The 17,347-nt window shown below is 56.2% G+C and overlaps 3 protein-coding genes across 3 annotated transcripts; 2 read left to right on the top strand and 1 right to left on the bottom strand.

Moving 5' to 3' along the window:
• Window positions 1–1,066: 1,066 nt before the first annotated feature.
• Window positions 1,067–5,172, bottom strand: NDUFA11 (NADH:ubiquinone oxidoreductase subunit A11). The gene is made up of 4 exons (XM_053291759.1): window positions 5,040–5,172; window positions 3,406–3,498; window positions 1,530–1,652; window positions 1,067–1,422 (listed from the first exon to the last, which is right to left on the bottom strand). Exons 1-4 carry the CDS (start codon window positions 5,149–5,151, stop codon window positions 1,310–1,312), a joined length of 441 nt encoding a protein of 146 aa, XP_053147734.1. The 5' UTR covers window positions 5,152–5,172; the 3' UTR covers window positions 1,067–1,309.
• On the top strand, window positions 5,150–8,788 carry VMAC (vimentin type intermediate filament associated coiled-coil protein). Its single transcript, XM_053291747.1, has 2 exons — window positions 5,150–5,670; window positions 6,449–8,788. Exons 1-2 carry the CDS (start codon window positions 5,150–5,152, stop codon window positions 6,789–6,791), a joined length of 864 nt encoding a protein of 287 aa, XP_053147722.1. The 3' UTR covers window positions 6,792–8,788.
• A 1,970-nt stretch (window positions 8,789–10,758) lies between these two features.
• CAPS (calcyphosine) lies at window positions 10,759–17,143 on the top strand. Its single transcript, XM_053291763.1, has 5 exons — window positions 10,759–10,948; window positions 11,744–11,861; window positions 12,401–12,578; window positions 12,814–13,023; window positions 15,428–17,143. The coding sequence occupies exons 2-5, from the start codon at window positions 11,779–11,781 to the stop codon at window positions 15,527–15,529; spliced, it is 573 nt and encodes a 190-aa protein (XP_053147738.1). The 5' UTR covers window positions 10,759–10,948; window positions 11,744–11,778; the 3' UTR covers window positions 15,530–17,143.
• The last annotated feature ends 204 nt before the right edge of the window (window positions 17,144–17,347 follow it).

The raw sequence follows: 17,347 nt of genomic DNA, 5'->3' as shown, positions 1-17,347 counted from the left end.
GGTGACTCCTCCCTGGCCCAGCTCCAGAGCCCGACCCTTCGAACCCTTCCCACGGGGGCCGGGGGCACCTCGGTGGGAGCTTTGTTCCACCGCTTCCCAAGAAGGGGAAGAGACAGCCCAGCACAAGGGGACCCAGGCCTGCTAGGGAGCCAGCTTTAGAGCGGCACAGAACGCTTCCCCTTGGCCCGAGAAAGGGGCTCCGGTGTGAACAGGGCGCAAGCCCAACCCTGCCAGACCCCCACACCCCTTGCTCTTTGAGGGGACGGGCGGAGGGAGGACTCTTTCCCCACCCGGCAGCAGCAGCTCTGCGAGATCCTCATCTTTCCCCTCCTGAAACGGGCGAGAGGAAATGTGAAGAACTGGCGGGGGGGGCAGGGAAGTGGGGGGGGTTGTATTACAGACACTCTGTCTTTCAGTAACCCTCCCTGCAGTCTGAGAGGCATGTCTCACCTCTCCCCCCGCCGCCCAGCCCCACATATACATATGCAGCCATCTTCCGCAGGAGCGCCAGACCCCTGAATGAGGTGGACACCCAGACGGGACCGCAGGCCCCAGCCACTGGCACCCAGCACTGCCCTGCCTCTGCCCACGGAGGCCCTGGCTAAGCACAGCAGCTGTGACCGCAAAATGGAGCCTCCAGAGGCAGGGGTAGTCGAGGGCCCAGCGCCTGGGAGAGGCCTGCTGCTTTCCGGCGGGGCTTCTAGATGTGCCGGCTTCAGGCCTGGAATCTACAAAGCAGTCGTGGCTCATCCTAAGGAGAAGTGCGGGGGGGGGGTGAAATGACGCTGCGTGGCTGACTCTGCTTCCTAGTGGCAGAAGCTTGAGTGGCTCTTCCCTCCCCCACGCTGCCTGCAGGCAGGTCATTCATCAGGTAGAGCTGCGCAGTTGACCTGCAGGCAGCATGGCTTTTGGGCAGGAGAGCAGTCAAGCCGAGCAGCTGTGCCTCCTTTGCCCCCCACGCCGCCCCCCAGCTTGTTAAGAGGACCTGCAACTGCCCCCCCCGCCCCCGAGGTAGGCTGGAGTGGGACCCCTTCCGCGGCAGCGTCTTTATCGGGAGAGGACAAAGTGAGGGTATGAAGGACCACACAGGCAGTCTCTTTTATTGGCGCGCAAGTTTCCATCAGAGCGGACAGTCCAGTGAAACGCCAGCTCCAGCACCTCGGACAGGGAGCTCCCAACGCACTCCACCCACCCATCAAGAACTCTGCACGTGCTCAGCTTACTAGCATCCACGTGTCTTGGCTCGCCTCCCGGGGGGGCGGTGTACGGAGCAACGTGTTGCACGGGAAGAGGGGGGCGGCGTGCGGGTCTAGTATCGGGGGGGCCCTGCATACCGCCAGCCTTCCAGCTTGCCCATCTTGGTGAGGGTAGCCGCCAGGCCAAGTCCGACACAGGCCGTAGTTCCAGTGGCGAAGCTGTGAGCTGGAAAACATCAAGCAAGGGCGCGAGCCGGGGTTAGGGGGAGGGAGGGCTCTGGACGGGGGGGGGGGGGGCGCTAGTGCCCTCAGCTGGAGAGAGCTGGTACTGACCTCTGGCTCCAAGGATGCTGCCCGACATGCACCCGCCAATGAAGTAGTTCATGGGGTCGTCCGGTGCGTCTCGGATCTGGGCGCTGAGGCAAGTGGTCACCCCAAACACAGCTCCTATCGTAGCTATTCAGAGAGAGTGGAGGGACATGAAGCACACACAGGCCAAACGCCCCGGCGGGACTAGCACAGAGCGGGCGCCAAAGGCCGGAAGTCGTGGCAGAACTTTCCCAAGAACCAACGCTCCCTTCGCAGGAGCGGCGCAAGGAATGGCCATCCTGCTGTCCTGCCCACAAGGGCGCTGGAAGCAGCACACCCATTCCTAAAAATCCGACAAGCAATCAGGGCAGTCTATTCAAGCAGCACAGGTAAAATCGGAGGAGAGCTCGAAAGGTGAAGGGTGCCGTCGAGTCGGTGTCGACTCAGGGTGCCTGTGGTTGTCTTGGGTAGAATACAGGAGGGGTTGGCCATTGCCTCCTCCTGCACAGTATGAGATGATGCCTTTCAGCATCTTCCTGTGTTGCTGCTGCCCGATAGAGTCTGGGAAACATACCAGCGGGGATTCGAACCGGCAACCTCTGGCTTGCTATTCAGGTCATTTCCACGCTGCGGCATTAGGTGGCTTTCGTCTTGTGGGTAGTGAATGTGAATTGTCCTCTTTGCTAAGCAGGGTCCACCTTGGTTTGCATGTGAATGGGATACTACCTGTGAGCCCTGCAAACTATTCCCCTGAGGGGATGGGGCCATTCTGGGAAGAGCGCCTGCCTGCCTGCATGCAGAAGGTCCCAAGTTCCCTCCTTGGCAGAATCTCCAAGATGAGGCTGAGAGAGACTCCTGCCTGCAACCTTGGAGAAGCCGCTGCCAGTCTGGGTAGACAATACTGAGCTAGATGGTATAAGGCAACTTCCTATGTTCCTAAAATGGATTGTCCTCAGCATTTGATGTTCAGGGGTACACTGCCTCTGCAGCCGGAGGCTCCATTTGGTGATCATGATAGAAGCATGTAGTACAGATGGATGCCCTCCCCACCCCATTTACACGGCTTTGCAAAAGTTCCTAAAAGTCTGGGTGGTGGCAACCACCAAGAGAAAATTGTGTCTGCTTTGGCCACCCTGCCAGCCCTGACCTTTCCTAGACAGCAATTGGCCCAGCCACAGTCATTCAGGTCTGGCTTCATTCCAGGCTCGACTACTGTAATGCGCTGCTTTTGGGGCTGCCCATGGAAACTACACACTTGGCTGAAGACGCAGCCAACAGACGACCAAATGGGATAAACGGCTGGGGAGACGTTCCCCCAACCCTAACTCAGCTTCACTGGCTCCTGGCTGCTTTCTGGGCCCAAATCAAAGCACTGGCTGGCCTTACATAGTAGAGCGCCACTTTTGACAGCAGCCCTGGAACTGTGGAACTCTCTGCTAAGGGAGGTTCGCTCTGTCCCCTTCTTTCGCTCTGTCCCCTCCTTCGGGCCGGAGCCTCAGCCTCCTTCAACCAGCCAGGCCAACACTGGACTTCCCCAGAAAGCTTTTGGAGCTCACTCCAGTTCCAAAGAATCTCTCCTTCCAGGCGGTTCTTGCCAGGCTCCCGGCCATTTCAAGTTAATTGATTGGGGGCGGAATGTTTTGCATGCGGTGCTTTAACTTTGGGTTGCCATTCGCCGACTTGTCATTCGGCCCCCAAAAGGCGCAACACAACGAACCAAACAGAGAAACCAACAAATTGCCCTGGGAGGGGGGCAGGCCTGCTACTTGGGGGATCTTTGCCAGTGGGGTGGCCTAGGGCTGGTGCAAGAAAGCTTGCCTCTCTCCCCAGGCGGGTCGGAGCCTCAGCCTCCACACGGCTGGTGGATGGGGCTGCCCCACTGGGAGGAAGGGGGACTTACCCATGGTGACCGTGGTTGTGGCCGCCCGCTGCAGCCCCTGCAGGGCCGTGTCTGGAGGGAACAGGACGATGTGATACACGGAGCCCAGCATCCCTGCAGCAAGAACGTTTTGAGGGCGGTTGTTAAGGGGGGGGCGGCAAGGGCCCCCAGAACACAATCCCCCCCCCACACCTCTTAAGTGAGAAACAGACCCTCACCCCGTCAACAACAACAACAAGGCGTTTCTCTAGCATGTAATCCGTTTTGAATGTTTTAACTGTTCTTGTTAAACAATGTTTTACAACCTCTGTTTCTAACTGCTAATTGATTGTAATGGTTTCATTTTAATGATGTAAACCGCCCCAAGCCATTTTGGAAGGGCGGTATAGAAACTGAATAAATAAATAGCAAGTACATAAATAAATAAATAATAGATTTGAAGCAAAGGCTCTTGAACTCAGGTCCCCAGAAGGTGCTGGATGACAACTCCCATGTTCTGCGCCAACAGGGCCTTTGGTGTCTGAGGCTGATGGGAGTTGTAGTCCCTCACAATCTGGGGGCCCATATTAGAGAGCCCCTGCTGTCAAGCACACACGTTATTTGGCTATTCCTGCTTTAGGATGACTCCCAGAGACATACTTGGCTCATTCCATGTGTTTAGACACCTCTACACACAAGATGTGTGTAGAGCCAGCGTGGTGTCGTGGTCAGAGTGCTGGACTAGGAGCAGGGAGACCCAAGTTCAAATCCCCATTCAGCCATGACACTAGCTGGGTGACTCCGGGCCAGTCACTTCTCTCTTAGCCTAGCCTACTTCACAGGGTTGTTGTGAAAGAGAAACTCAAGTATGTAGTACACCGCTCTGGGCTCCTGGGAGGAAGAGCGGGATATAAATGTAATAATAATAATAATAATAATAATAATAATATCCTTTAATCTTCACAACAGGCCTGCAGTGTAGGCCAGCACTAGGACTCCCCCAGAGACACTACAAATCAGCCCACTGAAACTCATCTGTAGCCTGCCTTCCAGGTGCAAAGAGAGAGACCTTCCCTTCTAAGTGCCCCTCACAGTATGAAGACAGCAATAGCAATAACAGCATCCTTGTTTATATGGCTGCCCCATAGCAAACTGTGCTGCCGATCCGCAGTCACTCCAGATTAACTGCTTAAATAAATCCAAAGCCACTCCACCATGCCAAGGCCACCCTGTGCTAGGAGAGAATGGAGAGAGAGGCCTTTAGATGGTTAGAGCAATGTCCGTGGCCGCCGCCAAGGGCATCTGGAGTCACTCCAAATGGGCCGGTTAAGAAGGCCCCGGAAAAGAAGGCGCCCCTGGGATGGGGCACACAGAAAGAGGCTCGGAACCGCTCCCCGTGTAAACAGAGCCAATCCGGAGTGACTCCGGATTAAGGCCCAGGAACGGGGGGGGGGCAGACCTATGCTTGCAGTGCTGCTGGTCCCAGGTTCCCTCCCTGGCAGCAGGATCGCCAAGGTGGGGCTGGGAGAGAGATTCCTGCCTGCAACCCTGGAGCAGCCGCTGCCAGTCCGGGTTGACAATCCTGAGCGAGCTGGACCGAGGGTCGGACTCCGCACCAGGCAGCTTCCTAGGCTGCTCTCACCACCGCCGCCGCCAGCCCTCCTCTCGCTTCTCACCGATGGCGGCCCCGAGGCGCCCCGTCAGCCAGGTCTTGCGGGCGCAGTCGGTGCCCTCCGGGATGTCCCAGTAGCCGGGCGCAGCGGGCGGAGCAGCATCAGCGGCGGCCATGGCTGCAAGCCTCGCGAGACTTGAGCGGCACACTCCCGCGAGAACGGCGGCTCGCGCACGCGCCGGGGGTGGGAGGAGCGGGGCGGTGCAGGTGTCCGCTTACTTATTCAGCCAGCGGCGGAGCGCGGATTGGACGTCGCGGGCGGGGGGCGTGGCCCAGGCCTCCAGGCAAGGGCGTCGCGCGCAGCCGGTGGGCGCGGCCTCCGAGCGGGTGGGCGATTGGACGCTGCCCTCGGCGGGCGTGGCCCGGGGCTCCGACGGAGGGCGGCGATTGGGCGCGACGCGCGGGCGGGGGGCGTGGCCAGGCGGGATGGCGTCCTCCTCGGCGTCGGGGTCCCCCTCGGCGGTCCAGATCCGCGAGGCCAACGCCCACCTGGCGGCGCTGCACGGGCGCGTGGCCGAGCTGGAGCAGCGCCTGGCCGCCGCCGAGGAGACCGTGCGCGGCCAGGCCGAGAGCCTCATCCGCAAGGACGGCCAGATGCGCCGCGCCCTCGCCCAGCTCCGCCAGAGCAAGGAGCGGTGCGTGCTGGAGCCCCCGAACCCCCCACCCCACCCCGCAAGGCGCTAGTCCTCAGGAGGCGCCCCGGCAGGGAGCTGCTGCTGCTGCGGCTGGCGCCGGGCCGGAGCACTGGCCCCCTGGGGACCCTACGAACTAGGCTCAAGGCGCCAGTCCTCTGGCAAAGGAGGCGGTAGCGACACCCCGCTCCAGAGGACTAGCGCCTTGAGAGAGACGCTGCGGACCCAGAGGGCTAGCAGCTTTAAGGCCAGTCAGTGTTTAGGGTCCTGCTTTTTCGAGGGACCCAAGCTGAGGAGGAGATGATGATGCGTTTAAACTTGAACTACTAGTGGCTTGAGAAAGGTCCTGTCAACAAGGCTGAAGATGCGAGTCCTCTCTAGGACTAGCACCTTGAGATCGCAGCTGTCATTTTAAGAGCAGGAGCCTCCAGGCGCTTCTCCTCTGAACAGGAGTTTGAGTGATAATACTGTATGTAAATCTGGGCCTAGAAGACAGATTGCCTGGAATCATGTGACTGAAATTGAACCCCAGGGACTAGCAGCTTGAGGCTACTTAAGAACCTAAGAACAGCCCTGCTGGACCAGGCAGCAGGCAACTGGGCCTTCTCTAGCCCAGTTCTAATTAAAAGGGAAGTTTCTCACCATGTGAATTCTGCAGCTTTTGTCAGATGGGTTAGCAAATCCTGCCTCTTTGTCCCAGTGGTGCAATGGCCCCCGCACCCCCCACCACCACCACCACAGCACGAGATGCTGATGGGCGTTTTTCTTCTTTTCCTCAAAGGGAAATTGCCGCGTTGGAGGAGAAGCTCCAGTCCTCCGAGGACAACGCCCAGAAGCTCCTCGGCACCATCCAGGAGAAGGACCACTTGATTGCCCAGCTGAGCCACCGGAGTCGGCTGCTGACCAAGATCTGCCGCAGCCGGCCCGTGCTGGACAATCTCCTGGCCTACATGGCCGAAGGGGAGCAGCTCAGCCCCATCCCGGGAGCCCGAAGCGACGCCAGCTCTCCAGACGGCGGCCTCCTGCCGGAGACAAACTGCACCCTTGACTCGGACACCCAGGACTTTTCGCTCTGTGACGACGACCAGGATGCGGATAAGACTCTCTTTGGGACCACGGTGTGAAGTGGCTCCGTCGTGGGCTGCCGTCTCTCTGGGAACCCCTCCTTTGAGTCCTGCCCCCTCCCCATTCTGATCGCCTAAGCCGGAGTTGGGAGGTTTTTAGTGACCCCCTTTAACCCCAGGCGCTCCGACTTCTCTGGCTTGCTGGGTGCAAACCACTCGGTACTGACACACACACCCCACTTGTTACTCAGGAACAATCTGCCTTCCCCTTCTGTGCACCTCCCCCCCCCCCTTTCTAGCTGGGTGTAGGGCACCCCCAGCCCTCTAATCTAGGAGAAGCAGGAGGGATGGCCCCACATGGCAGCTTGACAGCAGAGGTGGTCAGACCCTGGGTCCCAGGGGGTCTAACAGTGCTGGACACTTGTAAGGCTGGCTGGTTTAAATCTTGACTCCGTTTCCTTCTCCTGGTGGACTGGAGTTTCCCAGGATAGTTCTGCTGGCCCAAATGGGAACAGTTAGGAAAAACTCATGCTGCATTTTGCCAATGGGTGGCAGGGGAGCCCCCCCCCCCGAACCCACTGAGAAAAAGAGCTAACTTTGCATGTAATCTCTGGGGTTGTTTCCTCCAGAGGCAGGCGACTACCTCGCACCAGCCCCCAAACTGGAGCAGAGCCTCACTGGGGCTTTAAGCAAAGGAAGGGGTTACCTTTGTAGGAGTTGTTCATTGTAAAAAGAGAAAAGGCAAAGTTTTGCTGTCAACTGGGTGTCGACTCCTGGCGCCCACAGAGCCCTGTGGTTGTCTTGGGTAGAATACAGGAGGGGTTGGCCATTGCCTCCTCCCGCGCAGTATGAGATGATGCTTTCCAGCATCTTCCTATATATCACTGCTGCCCGATAGAGGTAACCACGGTGGGGAAACCAATGCTCTTTTATTGTGAGTAAAAGGGAAGGGAAGGCGGTCACCTTAAGTGGCGCAGCAGGGAAATGCTTGACTAACAAGCAGAAGGTTGCCGGTCTGCATCCCCACTAGTACTATATCAGGCAGCAGCGAAGGAATCGAAATCGACCTGATGGCACCCTTTACCTTTAAAAGGGAAGGCGACGCTGACCTCTTGCTGAGGGTCCTGTGCCCAGATTCATTTCGGGGGGGAGGGGAGCACCAGCAAGCACCTTGTCCTCTTTCCTGGTCCAGCAGGTGGCCGTGATGGCCCTGCCTTGCCTGCACGCAAAGGGCGGCCATCCTGGTTATTTTTCTATTGGAGAAAGTTTCCCTTTTTAAAAAATAGGAAGTCAGAAATGAAATATTTAAAACTTAGGTAGTTTCCCTGTCTTTTTTTTTTTTTAACCACACTACTCGGTAATAATCTGCAGCACTGATTTCTCTTGCTTCTCACCTCCTAATCTGTAAAGGTTAGCCCACTCCGTCTCTATGCACAGAGAACCTTTTCTCCCCGAGGTTGCTAACTACTTCAGGGGTGGCTAGTGGGCAAGGAATTTTGTTACAGTCTTAGGAGAGGGGGGCATGACAGGGGAGCTAGGCTAGTTGAGGCAGATCAAGGAGCTAGACCTCATGGGAGAATTCTGGTGGTTCAGAGTGCAGGAGTTTCAGGGTAGTGCACACTAAGAACATGCCCTTTATGTGCCTGTCTCCAGGGCTGTGAGCAGCTGTGAACTCAGGATGCTGGTGTGGATGGTGGCAATTTGATTTCCAAGACTTTCCCTTCACTGAATCCTCTCTTCCCTAAGCTTCTGTCTGCATTGCTCTTTAACTCACCCCTTTTCCAGCCTTCCTAAGGGAATGTTGACCTTGAGAAACTGGCTGCAGTCCAAAGCAGGTTTGCCAGGAAGCGCGGTCCGGTGGAACTCAGGGGGACTTGCTCCTGAGCAGATGTGCTTAGGACTGAGCTGTTTCCACTCAGCTGTTACTGGGTCCATAACGAAGGCAGCAGCCAGAAGCTCTGGTGAACTTCCAAGTGCCTTCTGGGGTTTTGTTACATGATGTCCTCAATTTAACTTCTCCTCACTGGAAGCAAAAATAAACATATTTTGGTATTCTTGATCTCTGTGTTATGCTTTGTCTATAATCATTGCTTCCAGGGTTGCATGTTTTGAGACTGGTTCCCATTTAAAACCCGAGGCACAAATCCGTCCTTAAAACCCAGGCAGGGTAGCACAGCTGGAGAAAAGCTAGGGCTGAGACACCACAATGGGTTTAATCTGGTTTGGTTTGCTGGCCACGTGCGATTCTCTCTCAGCACCTTCTCAACAAACCAATGCAGCAGCTACGCTGGGACCACTTTACGGTAAACATAATGCGTTTCTGGGCACTGCTGTCAGCTTTGAAATACAGAAAACAAAGTACCTAATGGATAGCAAGATGTATTGTAACAATGACAACAACAAAATATTTAGATACTGCTTTTCAACAGAAGTTTCCAAAGCGGTTTTGCAGAGAGAAATAATAAATAAATAAGATGGCTTATTTATCAGTAGAAAGAGAATAGATGCATGAGCAAGAGATGGGCATAACAGTATCAGTGACCCACTGGGTGATATTACCACCCAGTGGGCCCCTTTTATTTGTTTGTTTGTTTAATTTATTTGAGACATTTTTATACCACCCCAAACGCAAGTCTCTGGGCGGTTTACAACAAAACAAGAAAAACAGATAAAAAGATTAAAACATAAAGTTTAAAACGTTAAAACTATTAAAACACAAAACAATATCTGATTAAAAGCCTGGGTGAACAGATGTGTCTTGACTGCCGTTTTAAAAGTTGTCAGAGATGGGGAGGCTCTTATTTCAGCAGGAAGTGTGTTCCAAAGCCCCCGGGGCAGCAACGGAGAAGGCCCGTCCCCGAGTAGCCACCAGACAAGCCGGTGGCAAATGCAGACGGACCTCTCCAGATGATCTCAATGGGCGGTGTGGTTCATAGCAAAGAAGACGTTCTCTTAAGTGCCCAGGGCCCAAGCTGTTTAGGGCTTTATAGGTTATAACCAAAACCTTGTTCTCTGCCCCGAAACTTATCAGCAACCAATGTAGATCTTTTAAGATAGGAATGATCTGGAACCTGGCTGCCGCATTCTGGACCAACTGCAGTTTCCGGACTATGTACAAAGGCAGCCCCATGTAGAGCGCATTGCAGTAGTCAAGTCTGGAGGTGACCAGCAGATGTACTACTGCTCTGAGGTCATTTATATTGTATGCTCATCTCTTACCTATGCATCTATTCTTGTTCTACTGATATTACAATACATCTTACTATCAGTTAGGTACTTTATTGTTCTCTGTATTTCAGGACTGTAATTTGTTGCCCCATTCCAAGCACCAGACTGACACATTCTGCTGTCGGCTTCCCGAGAAATAAAAATTTCTCTTGCCCAGAAGTGAGGATAACTGCACAATGATTATTTAATAGTCCAGAACAGGGTTTCTTAACCCCGGGCCCCCAGATGTTGTTGGACTACAACTCCCATAATCCCCCAGCAAAAGCCTTTGCAGCGGAGGGTTCTGGGAGTTGAAGTCCAACAACATCTGGGGGCCTAAGGTTAAGAAACCCTGGTCCAGAATGCTTCCTGTCCTTTCTCTTGCTGCAGCCCTGACACAACAGCCCCCAGAAGGAGGCCGGGGTTTATTTACTTTTAATTCTTTTTTACGAGCTCTATGTTGCAGATGGGGGAAGCTGAGACTGAGACGGCACTCCCTTTCCACCTGCCTGAGAGAGGGAGAGGGAATGCCTCTTAGGGGAAGAGGCCTTCCCTCCCGCCTGAGAGCAAAGAGAGCCATGCTTCCTGGAAGAGGGCACTTGCTTGAACAAAGCCACCAGTATGTTTTTCTGTTTCCAGACAGCCGTTTGAGGCAAGTGTGTCGAACACTCGCTTCCTCCTGCCCTGAGGATTTCTGGCACAGGGGAGCAGCCTGCCGCCAGCCGCCTTGGGAAGAAGCCTTCCTCGGGAGGACGGCTGCAGCAGCAGCAGCCCTCTCCTGGCCGGGCCCCCTGCGGCCTCCTGGGCACTCCTGTTGCCACGTGGCTGGCCAGCCTCCCTGGGGCTCCTGCCAGCTCCCCGGCTGTCCCGCCCTGAGCGCAGGCAGCCTGGCAACCAGCAGGCCATTGCTATAGAGACAGAAGGCTCAGCGGCGGTGCTGGTGGGGCCAACAACACAACAGCCGCCCAGCCTGGAAACCGGAGGGAGCAGCAGAGACGCAGCCTGCCCAGGTAGGAGCAGAATGGAGCAGCTGCTGCCCCGGGGGGGCAAGCCGACCCAGACCAAGCCTTCCTGGGGTCTGTGGGTGGGGAAGGGAGAGGAGTCCTGGGGGCCCCCCGGAAGGGCAGGTGGTCTGGTTGGGGCAGAGGCTTCCCCGGACACTTCACAGCCCACTCGTCATCCCTTGGAGGGGGGGGGCAGGCCTCAAAGGCTTCTGCCCCTGCAAAGCTGCAAGCCTCTGAGCTGCCACAAGACTCTTGGCCCCCTTCGCTACAGGAGACCAACAGGGTGCCAGGCCTCCCTCACGGAACACAGCCCGGGCCAGGTTGAGTCTTTCCCTCCTCTTCACCGATGCGTGAGAGAGAGCAAGGCAGAGAGGGTGCTCTGCCCCCCCCCAGGAGAAGGCTCTGCAGCCACAGAGAGGGGCTGACCCCCTTCCCCGACCAGAGTTGCTTTCAGCCCCTCTTGAAATCCTGCCAAAGGTCTCTGGGCAAACGGGAAACCCCCCCCCCCAAGGCCCCTTGACTCGATCCACACACATTTGTGTCGTCCTCCTGGGGCCTGGACAGAGAGAGATGCAGACCTGCAAAGTGTGCAACGCATCCGATGAAGGCAGGCCGATCAATCGGGGCTGTGTGAAGCGGCTTCACGCTGCCTGGCTCGGAGCTGAAACAAGAGGACAGCTCTGAGCATGTGCAGAGTGCATTTCCCGCACTCTGCCCAGGCTCTGTGAGCCTCCAGCCACCCTTTGGGACTGTGCTGGAGCGGAAGTGGCCCAACGGAGTCCTCCTTTCTTCCCTCCCCAGATCGTCTTGGGTGCAGAACGAAAAAGGACCTCAGCATGGAGACGGGTTCCAGCGCCATCGCGAAGCTCAGGGCGAAGTGCCTGCAGAGAGGCGCTTCGGGCATTAAGGGGCTGGCCAGGTACGGAGGGGCTTGGGGGGGGAGCAGTCGCGAGGATGTGCAAGGAGGCAGAAGAGGCGGAGGGAAGCTGGCCCCGGGGCCCCCTTTGCTATGCAGGGTCTGCCCTGCTTTGCATTTGAAGGGGACACTCCATGTGTGAGCCCTGTCAGAGATTCCCCCCTCAGGAGATAATGGGGCCGCTCTAGGGAGAGCAACTGAGGTCCCCAGTTCCCTCCCCAGCGGCATCTCCAAGACCAGGCTGGGAGAGACTCCTGCCTTTCACCGTGGAGAAGCTGCTGCCAGTCTGGGTAGACAATCCTGAGCGAGAGGGACCAAGGGTCTGACTCAGTAGCAGGCGGCTTCTTAGGAGAGCCTAAGAGCCGGGCTTGTGCTTGGTGGGAGTCCCCCGCGGAGCGGCATTGGGCGGCAGCCAAAGGGGCAACCTGCGCTTCTGCTCCGGCTCCGCTGGCTGGCCGGACCCAAATGCCAGCGTCCAGCGCCAGCCCTCCGGCTTCAGGCCAGTCTCTCTCTCTCTCCCTCCCCCCACCCACCGCCTGCAGGTTTTTCCGCATCATGGACGACGACAAGAGCAAGTCCTTGGACCTGGAGGAATTCCTGGGGGGCCTGCGGGATGCTGGGGTCCCTCTGGAGCGGGGCGAAGCCGAGGAGATTTTCCGCCTCTGTGACAAAAACAAAAGCAGCACCTTAGACTTCGACGAGTTCCTGGAAGCCTTGAGGGTGAGTGGAAGGGCCGTCCCCCAGAAGAGGAGACGTCAGGGAGGCAGCCGGGGTGGGGGGGGCGCAAAGTCCATAGCCATCCCTCGACGCTCGCTTGCCCGCCCCTGCAACGGGTGTTCTCGGGTAGACTGCCCCTGAAGGAGGGGGCTCCATTTAGCCAACTGAAGGGCGTAAGAGCCTTGCGGGGCCAGGCCAGGGAGGACAACACCCTCCTTCTCGCCGCTTTCGCCTCCAGCCCCCCATGTCTAAAGCCAGGAAGGAGATCATCGGAGCCGCTTTCCAGAAACTGGACCGGACTGGGGACGGGTTGGTGACCGTCGAGGACCTCCGGGGCGTCTACAACTGCCAGTCTCACCCCAAGTTCCGGAGCGGGGAGTGGACGGAGGAGCAGGTGTTCCGCACCTTCCTGGACAGCTTTGACTCCCCTGAGGACAAGGACGGGGAGGTGAGGCACCGGGAATCCTCCGAGCCCGTTTCTGCCCCTGCAGGGGCAGCAGACCCAGCCCTAGGCTACTCCTGGGCCTCTAAACTCCCAAGGGAGAACGGCCGTGGCACGGGCATGGATCATGCCACCTGTTCAGTCAAGGAGCCCCTTTTGCGGCCCATAGCCTAGAAAAGCAGGTGTGGGTTGCCTCTGGAGAGAGAGAGAGACTTTGCTCCGCAGATGCTTCTTCACACACCTGAGTGATTCACGGGTGGAACTCACTGCCACAAGCTGTGGCGGTGTGGCACACATCCCTCCTCAGGAAGGAGTTCATAGGAACACTGTATGGTTAGGAACATAGAAAGCTGCCTTCTGCTGAATCAGACCCTTGGTCTATTGAGCGCAGTATTGTCTGCACGGACCAGCAGCGGCTTCTCCAGGGTTTTCGCAGGCAGGAGTCTCTCTCAGCCCTATCCTGGAGCTGCCAGGGAGGGAACCTGGAACCTTCTATATGCATAGGAACATAGGAACACAGGAAGCTGCCATATACTGAGTCAGACCCTGGGTCCATCCAGCTCAGGGCTGTCTACCCAGACTGGCAGCGGCTTCTCCAAGGTTGCAGGCAGGAGTCTCTCTCCCAGCCCGATCTCGTTGGAGATGCTGCCAGGGAGGGAACGTGAAACCTTGATGCTCTTCCCAGAGCGGCTCCATCCCCTAAGGGGGATATCTTACAGTGCTCACACTTCTAGTCTCCCTTTCATATGCAACCAGGGCGGATCCTGCTTAGCTTAAGGGGACAAGTCATGCTTGCTACCACAAGACCAGCTCTCTTCCCCTGCAAGCAAGCAAGCAGGCAGGCAGGTGCTCATCCCAGAGCAGCCCTATCCCCTAAACGGAATATCCTACAGTGCTGACATACATAGACTCCCATTCAAATGCAAACCAAGGTGGACCCTACTTAGCAAAGGGGACAATTCATGCTTGCTACCACAAAAACAGCTCTCCTCCAGAGGCCTAATGGCTATGATAGAGGGTCCGAGCTCTTAGGAGAGAAAAACTCTCCATAAGCGCGAGATGGAACTTCCAAGAGCAGCAACCCTCTACCTGAATGTTGTTGCTTTCACGTCCTGCTCCTGGGCTTCCCAGCAGCACCAGGTTGGCCTCACTGGATGTGGGGTTCAGGCACGCCGGACTGCCGCTCTTCAGAGAAGGCCTCCTGGCCGTGTTCTTCTGGGTGGGGAAGAGATCACTTCCACCCATTCCACCTGCCAAACTAGGAAATAAGAGCGTGCCTCTCCCTTCCAGCCCAGTGGACGTGCTTCTGAGGGCCACGTTTATTTTTTATGTATTATTTACTTAAAATATTTATATCCTGCCCCTGCAGTACACTGCTGCTCGGGGCGCCTCACAGCAATAAAATAGATCCAGTATACAAAGTAATAAAATTAAACAAATTGAGTCAACAAATTAGAAGTTAGGTTAAAAACCACCATCAGTATTAAGTTCAAATTAAAAGTTATTTTAAAAGCTAAAAACGAAAGAACCTACCAGATATAACCAAAGATGGATGGAGCATTAAAAAGCCTGCTTAAAAGGTGTGTTTGTGGTTGTTTTTTAAACACACTAAGGGAGGGAGCATGGCGAAGCTCGTCAGGGAGGGCGTTCCAAAGCCAAGGGGCCACCACAGAAAAGGCCCCGTCTCTAGTCCCTGTCAACTGGATCTCTGTTCGTGGCAGGGCCATGAGCAGGGCCTGAGACGGTGAGCGGACGGCCCTGGCAGGTTCAGATGGGCGAATGTGGTCCGACAGGTACCCCGGCCCCAAATTATGTAGGGCTTTAAAGGCCAAGACCAGCACCTTGAATCTAGCCTGGAAGCGGACCAGCAACCAATGAAGCTGCCGCAGGATGGGTGTGAGACTCATGGAACGACTTGCGCCCACGAGCATCCTGGCGGCAGCCTCCCACCCCTTGCCTCTCCAGCAAAAGGAGATCAGCACCGGGAACGCTGCTCCTGGGAATGCGTCCCTGGCCGGCGGCTACCAGACTCCTCAGTCAACACTGAGCTCCGTGGACCAGCTCTGTTGGCCGTCAGGCCCTGTGACCTCCGTGCTTGGCTCTGTCCCCTTGGAGACACCCTCTTCCCTCTTCCTCCATCCCCTTGAGGCACAGTCTCTGTTTTTGCAGTCATTGCACTCAGTGGCTGGACGCTTCCGCTAAAACGAGACCTTAAGGGGTGCTTCGTGAGTTCACAGCCCTGGACATGAGCCGCCCTGGCTCTTCACTTAAGGTGGGTGGGGAGAACCACACTTCCCCAGCCCGATGGTGCAAGAGCGGGGGGGGGGGGGTCCTGTGGGGAGGGGGGGATGCAGGTCAAGGAAATCCCACAGGCTGCCCAGCCTGGAACTCGCCTCTCGCTTCCCTGCAGGTCACGGCTGAGGAGTTCCTGAACTACTACAGTGGAGTCAGCGCCTCCATCGACAGCGACGAATACTTCGTGGACATGGTGAAGAGGGCCTGGAAGCTGTAGGGGTCTAGGTGTGGGGCCAGCTGCCTCCCCCCACCAGCCGCTTGCTCCGAATGGCAGGAAAGAGGCCAGTAGCAGCAGCGCCTCCCGCTCCGAGGCCCACAGAGGAGGGACCCCCCTCTTCAAAAGCACATATGCACCCCCACCCACAACCAAACCCCCTGCAAGCAGGAAAACCAGACGGAGAAGGGGGTAGGGTACTTGCTCAGCCCACTTCTTCCTGGGCTATTTTTCAGCCTCCAGGAGTTTTGACAAAGGAGGATAGGACTAAAAAAATATCATCCCCACCCACAGTCTGGAGTGCTAAAGTCTATTTGTGGGGTGGGCCGTTGATTTGATTGATTGATTAATTTGATTTCTATACCGCCCTTCCAAAAATGGCTCAGGGTGGTTTACACATAGAAATAATAAATAAATAAGATGGATCCCTGTCCCCAAAAGGCTCACAATCTAAAAAAGATTGCGGGATCTATCCCTCACCCCTTTAAAATGTGGAGGTTGAAGTAACAGCAAACAGGTACAAAGTGGGGCGGAGGGTGCGAAACACAGAACCCAGAGAGGATGTTGCTGCTCTCCACTGCAGGGTAGGGATGTGTGAACCGGTTCGAATTCGAACCAGGGTGGTTCGAAGGTTCGAATTCGAACCAAACCAGGGGGTGGTTCGATTCGAACTGGTTCGGACATCAAAAAATTGGTAGGATGGTAGCTGACACCCAGGGATACCTGCCACCCAAACCCCAAAGCAATCGGACCCTCGTACGATTTTTTATGAATCGTATGAATTCAAACCGAACCAGGGGGAGGTTCAAGCAAAACCAAAACTGAACCACCCCCTCCTGGTTCGAACCTGGTTCGAATTTGAACCAAACCGGGCAAACCGGTTTTGTGCACATCCCTACTGCAGGGATGGGCAACGTCGGCTCTCCGGCTGTCCAACTACAACTCCCATCATCCACAGCCACCCAGGCCTTTGGTTGGGAACCCCACCCACTCCACTGCACTCCATCAGCCCTGCACTGGGGTGATTTGCTGACGCAAGTACCAAAGTGACCCCTAAGTGGCGACAGGTCAGAATCGAATACCAGCCCGCAGCGCTCCCCCAAAACCCAGCCAAAAGCCAGCCCCCCAGATATGGCTCTTCTTCCTTGGAACGCCACGGCTGACAGCTGATCCACTAGCAGCCAGCCAGCCAGCCAGGGGACGGAGTTGTTTGTGGCTCGCAGTTCTCAAGGAAGAGCTTGTCTCGGCCTTCGGCGCTCTGGGGCATTCAGTCCCCCTTCTCCAGGTCAGGGAGACAGAGATTCTCTGCCCGGAAATTAGGCTAGGGAGCTGGCCGAGAACTGGAGAAGCTGCGGCCACAGAGCTGCGAGACTGGCACTCATCCCGGTCCCACTCACCCACCCACCCACCCGCTCCACTTTTGCACTCCGCACCCCCTTTTGCTGCAGAGGGGACCCCCTGCTAGTTAAGACTCACAGACTGGGGGGGGGCGGCTTACTCCTGAGTAAGCGAGGCCCAGTTGCTGGTCCTTTCCTAGAGAGTCTGTCAAGCAATCCCCTCGCTGTTCCTAGACAACACAAAATAAAGGCGTCATTGCCACATACTGTAGGTGCAAAACGGATCTCCTTTTGTTTCTTTAACTTATGTACCACCCATCAAAAAGTGGCCGGGCGGGGAGTTTGTGGAGTCCCCCAAGCTCCAGTTTTGACGAGTAGCTGTCATCAGGCGGCTCCATCTGAAATCTATTATTATTATTATTATTATTATTTTACACCGTCAGACAGGTGTTATTGACTGGTTTGTTTTATCCAGACATTGAGT

Source organism: Hemicordylus capensis, chromosome 2, assembly GCF_027244095.1.
Source record: "Hemicordylus capensis ecotype Gifberg chromosome 2, rHemCap1.1.pri, whole genome shotgun sequence".
NCBI classification, from domain to species: domain Eukaryota; kingdom Metazoa; phylum Chordata; class Lepidosauria; order Squamata; family Cordylidae; genus Hemicordylus; species Hemicordylus capensis.
The sequence above is the reverse complement of the archived record's forward strand: the minus strand, read 5'-3'. Positions and strand labels throughout refer to the sequence as shown.

Coding starts and splice junctions, on each gene's coding strand:
- VMAC (XM_053291747.1), top strand. CDS start 5,150: ATGGCTGCAAGCCTCGCGAGACTTGAGCGGCACACTCCCGCGAGAACG. Junction 5,671..6,448: donor CTCCGCCAGAGCAAGGAGCG/GTGCGTGCTGGA, acceptor TTTTCCTCAAAG/GGAAATTGCCGCGTTGGAGG.
- CAPS (XM_053291763.1), top strand. CDS start 11,779: ATGGAGACGGGTTCCAGCGCCATCGCGAAGCTCAGGGCGAAGTGCCTG. Junction 11,862..12,400: donor GGCATTAAGGGGCTGGCCAG/GTACGGAGGGGC, acceptor CACCGCCTGCAG/GTTTTTCCGCATCATGGACG. Junction 12,579..12,813: donor AGTTCCTGGAAGCCTTGAGG/GTGAGTGGAAGG, acceptor TTTCGCCTCCAG/CCCCCCATGTCTAAAGCCAG.
- NDUFA11 (XM_053291759.1), bottom strand. CDS start 5,151: ATGGCCGCCGCTGATGCTGCTCCGCCCGCTGCGCCCGGCTACTGGGAC. Junction 3,499..5,039: donor GCGCCTCGGGGCCGCCATCG/GTGAGAAGCGAG, acceptor TTCTTGCTGCAG/GGATGCTGGGCTCCGTGTAT. Junction 1,653..3,405: donor CACAACCACGGTCACCATGG/GTAAGTCCCCCT, acceptor CTCTCTGAATAG/CTACGATAGGAGCTGTGTTT.